General features: G+C 46.3%; 1 protein-coding gene and 1 long non-coding RNA gene across 2 annotated transcripts; one reads left to right on the top strand and one right to left on the bottom strand.

Annotated features, from left to right (window-relative positions):
• Positions 1-1105: 1105 nt before the first annotated feature.
• Positions 1106-8907, bottom strand: LOC143694049 (uncharacterized). The gene is made up of 4 exons (XR_013182224.1): positions 8834-8907; positions 5271-5318; positions 3400-3607; positions 1106-1466 (listed from the first exon to the last, which is right to left on the bottom strand). It is a non-coding gene; the product is annotated as an uncharacterized LOC143694049 (long non-coding RNA).
• MYF6 (myogenic factor 6) lies at positions 7416-9041 on the top strand. Its single transcript, XM_054632208.2, has 3 exons — positions 7416-7931; positions 8174-8264; positions 8427-9041. The coding sequence occupies exons 1-3, from the start codon at positions 7416-7418 to the stop codon at positions 8543-8545; spliced, it is 726 nt and encodes a 241-aa protein (XP_054488183.1). The 3' UTR covers positions 8546-9041.
• The last annotated feature ends 2609 nt before the right edge of the window (positions 9042-11650 follow it).

The raw sequence follows: 11650 nt of genomic DNA, 5'->3' as shown, positions 1-11650 counted from the left end.
GTTTCTTCTTCTTCTAAACTTTTCCATAGTGTTTAATTTCCTAATAATTTCCCCAAAAAACACAATCAATACACTTTCTTAAAAAATCCACACGCTTACATTAATTCAGGTGAAGTCTTATTTTGGGTGATTTTTTGCAGGCCAAGAGGGCATCTGGCAATCTTTTAGTCTGTGCAGTTCCTCTGAAATGTTGTCCAGAATAGTCTGGTGAAAAAATAAATACAAATGGGTTTTCAGCATGATCTTTTGCATCTGATTAGAATGAGAAGGGTAAGACCCATTTTGTCATACAGAATCTGTGAACACTATCCCACTTTCATTCCTGTCTTTGTATGTGCCAGATGAACTGCATGGGGAAGGAAGAGTATCAGCTCAGCCAAGGTTCTTTCCATACCTTGAGAAATGTCATGTTCTCTTTTAGGAGAGACCATTAGACTGCTTTGGATTTTGGAACATCACCAAGGTGTTTTAACATAGTACAGAAGTAGTCATCAGAACCATTTACTTACTTCAAAAATCTCAAGAAATAGATTTGCAGATTTTCCTTTGTGTCACATACCCATGGAACATTCAAGAAACTAAGTTAAAACATCTAGATTCCAGTCAGCTTCAAATAACATGTTTTTGAGCCTTCAAGAATACCAAAGCAAATGAAATCTTAGCATATAAACATGCAGAAGTTTTTAAGTGAAATTATGAGACACAAACAGAATACAGAGGCAAAGGAGTACAGTACAGACCTCTGTATTTCTTGGAGTGGCAGATCACAGGTAACCAACCTTGCATATAAGCATGTACCTTAAATGTCACACAGATGAATAACTGAGTGACCTTCACAGCCCAAAACAGTTTTGCAGCTGTGCAACAAGTTTCCGTAACAACAGGATACAATATTCAAGGTCATTACTGCTATTTAATACAGTGCAAATTTCTTTCCAGATGACTTTATCTCAATAGCTTCTATTTTCCAAAAACAGCAGCTATATTCTTTTTGAAAGTGAATCATTTGGCATAATCATTCCATGGTTTTCATTTCACATAATCATTTGGCCTAATCATTTCATGGTGATTCGCTGTTTTAAACAATCCCTATGTTATTGCTAAGGAGAGACTTTCCTGCATTCATTACCCTCAGTGCATCTCCACAGCTTCCACTTCCAAGCCACTGTCATACCAGTTTTCCATGAAGGTTCATGGCTCTGCAAAAATCCCTTGTGAGAGGCCTAGAACAGTAAGCTGTCACTTTTCCACAGTCTGAGCACCAAACTCTTTTTTTGTACATAGAGCAGGGATGTCATCAGCCTGTGCTGGATGCAGAGACTTGCTCTTCACATTCCTGTTTCTTCCTTTCACTTGGAGAGTTATGGTTTGACAATTGCCCTTTGGACTGAGATTAGGTTTAGATGTCACAGTCATCATGTTCAGAAACAACATGGTGTGAAAATGCATTTTACGCTTCCAACAGTCTGCAGTGTAAACAGACAAATCAGCATTTACTGTAAAAATAGCCTTTTGCCTAACTACAAAAAACATGACAACAACAAGTGATTGCACAACGTGATGTGTCTTTTACTCATGCCACATTTCATGTTCCCTGTGTTTTGCCTAATCACAAGTAGAAGACATCTGCCATTATTACTCCCTTTCTTCCTGCAAGAAATCCCTACTTGTGGATAGAACCATGGAAAATGCTTGTCCCAGCCAGCAACAGTGCAATGGGCCTCCAGTTTCTGATAGGCACTCCCTCCTCCCCAGGAAAATGTCTTGTAGTAAAATAAATGTGTTTGTGCAGTGGTGACTATTTGTCACTGTAGCCCCTGACACAGGCATTAAAGCATCTGCCATTTAGAACTGTGTCTCATAACTGGCCAACATGAGAGCTGCAATGAAACCCTATCTTACCATATTGAACTGGAGAAGTCTGTTTAGTTAGCAAGGTTGCACCTCTCAGATACTAACAGGACTGAAACTGATATGAACACTAAAGTCCATATCCAATCAAAGGCAAACAGCAATAATTTGGAACAGCTATACAGTCAAGACCTCTGCAAATAAGAATTTTTAAATCTTCCCCTGCAAAGATTGTAAATTTCTACATAGTTGTCTTTTCCAGGTCTCTGCCTTTCTGGCTCCCCAGCTCCAGAGCACATATTACACTGTTCACTACCCTATTTGCAAAACTTACATTCGAGGGATGGTTGCTACCATGTGCTCTAAAATTCTTTAAAGTGTCACATACTTATTTATCAGCACTGACATGTACAGTACACACACTTACTCTGGTCAGTTCCTAAATCTCCAGTGAGAATGCATGTGACATTGTGCATATGCAAATAATATCAAATCCTTGGACAAGCAGAATTTGAATAGGGTCAAGTGAACAAAAAATTCTAGGTAAACAAAAGTCAGGTAAGTCTAACATATATAAATTAAAATAAATTAAAGCTGGGCTGCATTATTCCTACGGACCTCTGTGAAATTCATTTTCAGGCAAGAAGAGAAAATGAAATTCAGCTAAGTGCTACTACATACTACAAGCCATGAAGCTTGATATGCTTTGTTCCAGCAGCAGGAATTATTACTGCTATTATTACTTCTGGAATGTCAGAAAGGTTCTTTTTACTTAAATTTCCCATGGGTCATTGTCAGCATAAAAAATGCTGGTCCCTTGTAGAGCCTCCACTGCCCACAGAGTTTGAAGAACACTCGTGGAAAAGCTATAATCTCTATTTACCAAACATTTCTGTAATATTTTGTAGATTCAGGAATAGATACATGCTTTTTAACACACTACCAGTCTTTGGTGTGCCAACTCTCCCCTTACACATTTGTCAGCCATTTCAAACATCCTACAAAGCAGATGCTTAAAATATCCTTCTGAAGGGAAGGGAGGGATGAAGTTTCTAATCCTCAATTTACAATCCTTGGCATAATATTCTATTTCAGCAGCAAATCACAGTTCTCTAGTTGTTCCCTAAGAACTGTGACTACAAATGTCAGCAGATCACATAGGAGAGCCAGGTACAGATCTGTCTAACCTGGCAGTGCTGAACACCCAGCATCCCCTTAACATTTCAGGGTGCCTTCCAGCTTAGTTTCTCAAGAACAGAACCCAGGTGACACACCCTTGAGAGCACCGTTAGGAGAATGGAAAGTGCAGTAAGTCAGGGCTAGTCAGAGATTTCCTTGACAAAGGCATTCCTGACAAAGTGAAATGAGAATGTAAACATATCCTGGGTGACTATCTGGGTGTACCTACCAACACATCATGAGAAATGACAGACAATTAACCCTGTTAACAGCTCAGACTGGTGTCCTGACTATGTCACTACACAGGTTGCAAGTGACAACAAAACATGGGCAGTAACACATATTTCTAGACACACCACCTACCCTTACCTGAACAACCTACCAGACTCTGGTGAGAAAGCCTGTGTGAACTGGAATTGACAGAGGACACAAAAAGAGCAATAGCCTAGAGGTTTTCAGTACCAAAGAGGTTTTCAGTACTCTAAGTGGTTGTCTGGAGACAGTAATGAGGAGAGCATTTTTTTTTCAGTTGAGAAATTAGATGAGAAATGCCACAATTTTAAAAGTGTTATTTTTCCTGTGGAGAAAAGAAAAAAGATGGAAATAGCAATCAGTAGAAGATATAAAGTCAAATGTTAGAAGGGTTTCAAAAACACATTTAGAAAATATAAACTGTTTCAAAAGGCAAAGGCAGAAAAACAACATCTTGTATTAACAATAAAATACTGAAAGTTTCTGCTAAGGAGGATGCTCCTGAGCACGAGTGTAAAAGGAAGAGGAGGAGTGTGAATAGAAAGATTTCCATTTCAAAAGTACAGAAAAATTCTGAGAGGCCCAGTATGCCCACAGCTGGACCTACACTGGTAACCTGCACTACAAGAAGCAATTTAAGAATCATTACCCTGGTAGCCAAAGTATCTAGCTATCTCTCAAATCAAGTATTTGAGGTATGAGTAGAACAGGGCTATAAGCAGGCTTGAAAATTCCACCTTCACCCAGGTGCCCTTTCCCAGTGACACACAGGAATGGATAGGATGGATCCTCACTGATTACCAGTGCCACTGCAATGAGGTGTCAAAGAGATCAAAGATTTAAAATGCACTGTGCCTCTGGCTGGAAGAATCTTGAGAACAGTGAAGGAGAAAAAGGAGATATTTGGAATGGTATAAAGTGTTAAGTAAGTCCTAGCTGTCAAAATATTTCTTAATAGTTCTGGACTAAATTTCTGCTTAAACCTTAAGGTGTAACAAGTGACCAGGGCAATTACAGGCTTATTAATCAACCACAATTATCCAGAAAAATCGTATGTGGCAAAGTGAATTTGGAGGGATCTAACTCCTGGAGGCCAGATGTGACTTAAAATGCAGTGCAGCTGTCTCGTGTTTGGTCATCCTGATCACTCATTGAATTTACAACTCACTGACTTTCTGAAATACTTCTTTGGCAAAGATGATAGACCTTGTAGACCAAATACAACACACCAGAGTTTTACTTGTATAAATATCTTGAAAGTGTATTTTCAGTAGAGCTACATGCACAGAGGCATGAATAATTGAATAAAGAACTGGCTTCAGAGTAAGTTTTTCTGTAAGGTACTATCAAGCCAACTGAAATTACAGCAGTCTTCATTAGTGATCCTCCTTTCAATTCTATGTCCAGTTGTTCTTATTCACATGCTTTTATTTCCTCTTATGTCTCTGTGCTTATATCTAACATGATAAGGAATAAAAAGCATGAAGAGAAAAAAGGCCCATACCAACTTTGAATCCTCCACTTGATTCAGTTTTGTAATGGAGAACATCTCTGAGGACATTTTATTCATATGTGCTAGGGCTGTTTGCTGGCTGTGTTACATAAACCAAGGAGGTGCAGTGGGAGATGCAGCAAAATTCAAGTTTCCTATATGATGGGGAATCTGACCATTTTCATTCAAATTAAAATTTATTTACAATTGTTAGGAGCTTTTCTCCTATCAGTTATTACTACAAAGGACTAATTATGTTGAGCCCACATCACTGTGAGGAACTGAATCTGTTTACTCTGTCACTAAGTGCTGGGAAGAAAGAACATATTTTGTTTCCTGTTTAAAAAAAAGAAATCTGTTGAAAGCAGCAGGAGCATCTGGCTCCTAAACTTACAGTTTCCCAACTTGCTGAGTTCGCTTAAAGCTCTTGAAAGGACAACAACAATTTGGTATTTATCTTTCTCCCTTAAACTAAATTTTCATTTGTGCACCTTACCAGTAGACTGATCTTGTCTGTCTTGTTCCAAACATTCCCAGGGTAGTACTGAAGAAACAAAAGATTAAAAGGAAAAAAAAAATGAATGTAGTAAATGTGAAAAAAAAAAAATTAAACTATGCACTTTTGGTTTGTGGAGTTTGGGGTTTTTTGGGTTTTTTTTGGGGGGGGTGGTTGTTTGTGTTTGGTTGGTTTTTGTTTTTGCTGCTTTGGGTTTTTTTATTACTACTATTATTAATGCTATGGGACAAAGACCCCTGCAATACCTGAAAGCATGTAAAGGAGTAGCTTTTCCATGGATAGTCAGCAAATTAAATCAGAGACACAACGGATGGGTAAAGGTCAACATTACATCCCTCTTTAAAGGTGGAAAATTAAATCACAGGAAAAGTAAGTGACTGGTCAAAGGTCAAACAGAAAGCAAGTTGCAGAACATGGAAGCTGAGAAACAGTTTCTTATATTCAGTACCTTAACTGCCAGACTGCCTTTTCTTTAATCTGAAGAGGGAAAAAGCCTCAGTGATGGAATAGTATCAAAATTAGTTTCTCTGAGAACAGTCTGAATTTCTCTGTCTCATCCAAAACTGGATATTGTTCTGCCTCATTAAAGAAGAAATGAGATCCACTCCAACAACACTGATGTGGTGAAAACAAAACCACAACTACTCTTAGTGTTAAAGATTTTTGTACTCCAAAAAATTGGTTTGCAGTTTTGGAGAAACAGTCGAGTCAATGATTAATTTCATTGTAGCTTTAGAGAAATAAACAATACCACCACACTTGCCTTCAGAAAGCTGAAGTTTGGAGCTACATTTGAGAGTTATCAGACCATTGCAGGTGCTTCATCTTCATGTACTATTGTTTCTATGAAAAGCTTACGCACATGTATATACACAAACACACAGGAATATACTTACTTATGCACATAAATGTACATGTGCATGTGTGTGGGCATATAGATACAGGCACATATGCATATGCATCTATGTCTATTTACATAAACATAAAGACATTACATGGTATTTAAAGGACACAAGGCAGGAAAAGAGGCAAACACTGCAGGAAAAGAGGCAGAGGCCATTTTCCCAATTCTCTTTCTTTATGTGAGACAGCTCCAGATATGATGTGACATTACAGTATAAGCTAACAGAGAGTGGTCACAAGCTCCATTTCCGTCTCTGTGTCTGGGAAGCTCTCTATACCCTGCCAGCCCCAAGGGATTAAACTTCAATTACACCATATGCCCGGGCTTTGCTTGCCCTAAGCAGCGTCAAGGACAAGGGCTGTGCAGCCAGCCCCATCACACTGTAACCCAGTCACCTGGAATCACTCCTGTCACCTCATGGGCAACGTGGGAAAGTTCACGCTGACAGGCTAAGCCGAGGGGCACTATCTGTGAGTGCCTCATCATTGCAGCACAGCTCTGCCTTGGCAGCCTTCCCCGTGTGTGCAGGGGAGCAGCGAGCTTGGCTCCTAACCTTGGGCTGGCCCGGGTGCCTTGGGTCACAGCAATGGCACGCAAGGGGAAGGTGGCGGGGGGTGGAAATAGCAGGGGCTTCTAGTGAAAATATTAACCCGTCTATTGGGAAAGTGATGGTTGCCTTTGAAATCTCTCCTTATACTCTCTCTGTACTCAGCCCCGGGCAGGGAACGTGCTCCGGGGGTGTGAGGGGTGGGCTGGGGAAGGGCTCCCTGCGCCTTTGTCCTCCAGCCGGGCCCCCGGGGGCTCGGCAGCGGGGCCGGGGCCGCCCCGAGACGCTGCTCCCGAGCTCACGGCACTACGGCACTTCGGGGCAGGGTGCAAAGTCGGGTTGTACTTTTTTTCCGATTGTTTTTGGGGTTGTTTTGTTTTGGTTTTCCTTTGTTTGTTTTAATTTTTTTTCTAATTTGTCTCCCACCTCTCGTGTCCCCCCTCCCCCATCTAAATAGGAGATGTTCTCAGGACAGCGCCCAGGAGACTGACTGGAATCAGTTTTGGAGGGTGATACACCGCGACAGCTAAAAGTTGGATAGGGTTTCAGCAGCTCCTATATAAAGCAGGGGGGACTTATGTCACTGCACTAATTAAATTCCATCTGGGTTGTTCCTCGGGGTGTTTTTGAGATTGCCACCCAACTCAAGCAGGCAGAGAGGCCCAGGGACAGCATGATGGACCTTTTTGAAACTGGCTCCTATTTCTTCTACTTGGATGGGGAGAATGGAGCCCTGCAGCAGCTGGAGATGGCTGAGGGATCCCCGCTGTACCCAGGCAGCGATGGCACCTTGTCTCCATGTCAGGACCAAATGCAGCCGGAGGCCGGCAGTGACAGCAGCGGAGAGGAGCATGTGCTGGCACCCCCGGGACTACAACCCCCTCACTTCCCCGGCCAGTGTTTGATCTGGGCTTGTAAAACTTGCAAGAGAAAGTCGGCCCCCACGGACAGACGGAAGGCAGCCACCCTGCGGGAGAGGAGAAGGCTGAAGAAGATCAACGAAGCCTTCGAGGCTCTGAAAAGGCGGACTGTGGCCAACCCCAACCAGAGGCTGCCCAAGGTGGAGATACTGAGGAGCGCCATCAGCTACATCGAGAGGCTGCAGGACCTCTTGCACAGGCTGGATCAGCAGGAGAAAATGCAGGAGATCGGGGGAGACCCCTTCAGCTTCAGCCCCAAGCAGGGAAATGTAAGCACTGCCGCTTGGCCCCTCCGCCGCCACGGCAGCGCCGCCGCGCCCGTCCCCTCCCTCCTCCTCCTCCTCCTCCTCGGCAGGGCCGCTGCGGGCCGGGAGGGCTGGCGGGCGCTCCTCGGGGAACCTGCCAGCCCTCGGGGCTGCCGAGCTCCGCCGGCCCGGGGAGCCGCGGCAGCCCCACTAACACCCGTCCTCTCCTCTCCCCGTGTCTCCCCGCTCCCGCCTGTGTGCCGCAGATCCCCAGTTCGGACTTCCTGAACACCTGCAGCTCCGACTGGCAAAGCGTTTCTGACCATTCCCGAGCCCTAGGAGTCAGCCCCAAAGAAGGTAACTCGCCCCCCGGGCCCGATTCCCGAGCCCCCTTGCCGAGCCCCGACGGCCGCGATCCCAGCGGTCCCGCTCCCACGCTCCCTCCTGTGCCCGGGCTCTCCGGCAGCCCCCGGCGGGAGGAGCGGTCTGCTCTTTAATGCCTTTTCTCTCCTTGAGCAGGGGTCTCCGCTGTCGAGTCGTCGGCCTCCAGCAGCCTTCGCTGCCTCTCCTCAATAGTGGACAGTATTTCTTCCGACGATCCCAAACTGCCCAGCGCGGAGGAAGCGGTGGAGAAATAAACCGGGTTTTGTGGTAGTATATTTACCGGAGATGGAGCCTCCACCCTCTCTCTTCCTAAACTAAGTAACGAAGTAAATTCACACAGTGGAAAGCCCAAGCAGGGCCCTTTTTAAAATCGAATCAAGGTACACCTACCCCAAAGAAAATGGCTCCCCACCACTGACTCGAGACAGACAGACTTCTCTCTTGCCTTTTTTTTTTAACCCGAGTTTTGTTTTCTTTAAATTGTGTTGCATAAACCACCCTCCTTTTTTTTTTTATTTTATTTTTAATTTTAAGATACTTACCTGTGTACCGGTGATCCGCTTTGTCTGAGACTCACCGGGAAGTTCATTCCTGTCTGAGTGAAGCTCTTGGTTGCATTGCGTGTGAGTCATATTTAAAGAGTCCCCGCCTCATTTCGTTCTTGTAAATAATTTCAGTACTGTCTTTTCTTTTGTAAACATGGCATATATATTTAAATGGTGGAATGTGATATTGTATATAAGAACAGATGGATTTCTTGGACTGTAAAATAAAGCTCTTTGTGTTACAGTGTTTTCTTCCCGTCCTCTTAATTTAAATATTAAAAAAATAATCTTAAATTTTAATCTTAATAATAATCTTAATCTTAATCTTAAAAAAAAGTCCGATCCCGGAGTTCAAACCTGCTACTGACTTCAGTGAATGAAGGCCTGAAGAGTCAGACCCGTGTAGCAGAAGCACGACCCGTGTGACTGGAGGCAGGACACGGGACAGATTTTTCTTTCGTTTACTCCTCCAAAGTTTCCCCTTTAGGGCCGCAGCCGCGGTGTGAATCACCCGTGTCTCCGTGGGCTCCCGGGGAAGCCGGGCGGGCACGGGTGGGTGCACGGACAGGACCCGCCGCCTCTCCGGCCGCCCGCAGCGCTCCGCGGCCCCGTTCCCCGCCGTGCTCGCGGAATGCACGTTCCCCTGGAAAGCGATATTGCTCCCCTAAAATGCCCAGCAGTGCCGCTCGAGTACCTTGCCAGGCAAAGATGCTTCGCTGGCCTTGCCCTGCACGTGGAAGGTGAGGTTAGAAAAGGGGCATGAAAGAAGATACCCCCGCCCGTCGTCCTCCCCACTCACTCCCCCCCGACCTCCTGCCCCGGTCTTGGAGCTGGGAGAGACTCAGTGTGTCTCACCTTCTCCTCTCGGCACCGAGGACTTGAACGCAGGGCTTCTCTGCGGCAAAATTGACGGGCCTGCTGCACTAATGGGGCAGCAACTGGCTGTGACAGGAGCCCGCTCCCTCTGGGGCTGGAGGGAGCTGTAGTTTCTTCCCAGGAAAGGTAACTCCCCTTGACTTCCTTGAGCCTGAGGGAGAAGGGAATGGGGTCCTTCAGGGAGGAAAGAGTTAAGCGACCGAAAGGGTTTGGGGGTGGGGGGGTAACAGCATATGAAGCCTTTCACTCAGTGATGTAAAGAAACACAGCCTCTCTGAGGATGGTGAAATGGAGCTGCTCACAGTCAGAGCGTTACGGTTTGTAAAAGGTTGTACCCCCGGGAAGGGGCGACCACCAGGGATCAGCGCATTCTGCCCCTGGCACACACACAGGGCTCGCCGGACAGCCTGCGCAAGTAAACAGGAGGACACTTCAACTTTACCCGCGTGCGGTCTCCTCGCCAACTTTAGCCCTTGATTTATTCTTTGTTTCTGTTTTTTGAAAGGTCACAGTCGCGTTTCGGGAAGATCTCCCCCTTCCTGGCCATCTGGGGCACGGGTACATCGGTCTGAAGTGGAAGCTCTGGGTAGAGCCTGCCCGAGAGCTGGCACTCCAACCGGCCGTACCCTCCTAGCCCTCTCTCTGTGCCGCCGTGGCTAGCCGGGTCTCTAAACCCGTCATGTACTACCCCCAATTGCTCTCTAACGAGATACTCCTTAGCAAGGACTAATTGCGGCGGGACAGGACAGTGTGGTGGGCACAGTGATGCAACACTTTCCCCATGTTTTTTCCTCCTTTCAAATTAAACCCCGTTGCCTCGGGGAACCCTCGGGCTCTTCAGAAAGCGGCGCGTCGGGGAGCGCAGGGCCCTGCGTGCCACCTCTGCGACCTGGCATGGGGGAGGAGACGCTGCAGCTCGCTTCTATGGCGAAGGCACTTGCCCAGTAAGACAGTATTTCAGATCGGGCTAGCAGCTCGTCGACTTCCCTCCTAATTTGTTTCAACGCCGCCGAGTCCGCGGGAAGGGCTACACACAGTTCACACGGCGATCCGTGCCCCGCGGACCCGCTGCCCGCATCAGGGCAGGAGCTGTGCTGAGCCGCTCCTCAAGGCACAATGTCGCGCCCACACCGGGGCAGTGACTGCCAGGTTTACCCGCAGCCGGGCAATCACCCCAACAAGCCGCCCGTCCGCCCGGCAGGACCCCCACGGCAGCGGCTCCTCCAGCAGCGGGGTAACTTGAGCGATTGTTTGGAGTAAGTTTGCCTAAAGGAGAGTTTTTTCGTTAAATAAAGAAAATACCTCCCGAAGAGACTCTCCGTGACCCCCGCGGCTGCAGCTGACATGCCGGGCTTCCCAGTGAAGGTCGTCAGTGTGTTTGCAATTAAAATGTTTGTGTTAGATATTAATAACGATAATCTTTACTTAAGTCCCCAGCCAAAGCAAACAGGGCCCTGGAATCACAAAATCAAAGGGCAATAACTGGGTACAGACAAGAGGTTTGTGATTTAATGAAATCTTTTTCCGGAGGGACCACGCACAAAGTCATCGAAGTTTTTACGCAAATGCAAGTGCCCCTGCCGCTCCCTCCTCCCCTCTGCGGGCTGGAAATCCCATGTTCAACACAGCTTCCCTCGCCTCTACCTGCTCCGCTCCCCTGGGAAGCAAACACCTGCTCGCTCCCTCAGGAGCGGCGGGATGCGGGGCTCCGCCGGCCCGCGGTGTGGGGTGCCCGGCCCGAGGTGCCTGCGGGGCCGGGAACGATGGGAGGAAGGCGGGGGAAGGGGAGAATGGGGTGCCTGTCTGCAGGGCTGCCGTGTTGACACTGCTTTCCTCTGAAGTGACGCGACCGAGGGTTTAAAGCCTTGATTTCAGGGTGTTTGGGGTTTTTTTTGTTTGTTTGTTTTGTTTTTGTTTGGTTTTGGGTGGGGGTTTTTT

The sequence above is a fragment of the Agelaius phoeniceus genome, chromosome 5 (assembly GCF_051311805.1).
Source record: "Agelaius phoeniceus isolate bAgePho1 chromosome 5, bAgePho1.hap1, whole genome shotgun sequence".
In the NCBI taxonomy this organism is placed as follows: Eukaryota; Metazoa; Chordata; class Aves; order Passeriformes; family Icteridae; genus Agelaius; species Agelaius phoeniceus.
Note: the sequence above shows the minus strand (reverse complement) of the source record. Positions and strands in the feature narration are given on the sequence as shown.

Excerpts from the sequence above, each read along its gene's own strand:
- MYF6 (XM_054632208.2), top strand. The coding sequence starts at position 7,416 with ATGATGGACCTTTTTGAAACTGGCTCCTATTTCTTCTACTTGGATGGG. Across the intron at positions 7,932-8,173 it reads TCAGCCCCAAGCAGGGAAAT|ATCCCCAGTTCGGACTTCCT; the intron begins GTAAGCACTGCC and ends TGTGTGCCGCAG. Across the intron at positions 8,265-8,426 it reads AGGAGTCAGCCCCAAAGAAG|GGGTCTCCGCTGTCGAGTCG; the intron begins GTAACTCGCCCC and ends CTCCTTGAGCAG.